The following is a 418-nucleotide window of genomic DNA, read 5'->3' as shown; positions in this document are numbered from 1 at the left end:
ACTGCCCCAGCAATTTTCTGAATGAGAGAAATATGGTCATTTTTGCCAAATGAATTGATAATCAGGGACTTATGATTATCTGTAACCATGATCTTTTAGAATTGTATGATATTATTATTTTTAACATTGACATTAAATTTGTCCTTTTTTTTTTATAGATGTCAGAATGTAATGTTATTGGCAGTTACACTGTGCAATTCCTGGAAATGAAAGGGTTCACTGAACGAATCCAAACATCTTTAGCTACTAATCTAGTTCAGCTTATAACAAACATGAGGGTAAGTTATCACATATTTTTTATGTGTAGAATAGTGTATCCAAGAATAATTTTTGTTTAGTACTGTGTCAACATAATTAAAAGACCTTCAGGGTAATAGCAGAAAATTTGATGTACCGGTACCTTTGCTCATTTTGCCAA

General features: G+C 31.1%; 1 protein-coding gene across 1 annotated transcript in view; it reads left to right on the top strand.

Annotated features, from left to right (window-relative positions):
* Nucleotides 1-418, top strand: part of LOC119587018 (zinc finger protein 184-like) — a gene marked incomplete at its 3' end in the record, with an annotated part of 8,607 nt that overhangs the window by 2,667 nt on the left and 5,522 nt on the right. The window contains 1 exon segment of the mRNA XM_037935764.1: nucleotides 159-278. Within this exon segment, the coding sequence (XP_037791692.1) occupies nucleotides 159-278 (120 nt within the window).

The sequence above is a fragment of the Penaeus monodon genome, chromosome 22 (assembly GCF_015228065.2).
Source record: "Penaeus monodon isolate SGIC_2016 chromosome 22, NSTDA_Pmon_1, whole genome shotgun sequence".
NCBI classification, from domain to species: domain Eukaryota; kingdom Metazoa; phylum Arthropoda; class Malacostraca; order Decapoda; family Penaeidae; genus Penaeus; species Penaeus monodon.
Note: the sequence above shows the minus strand (reverse complement) of the source record. Positions and strands in the feature narration are given on the sequence as shown.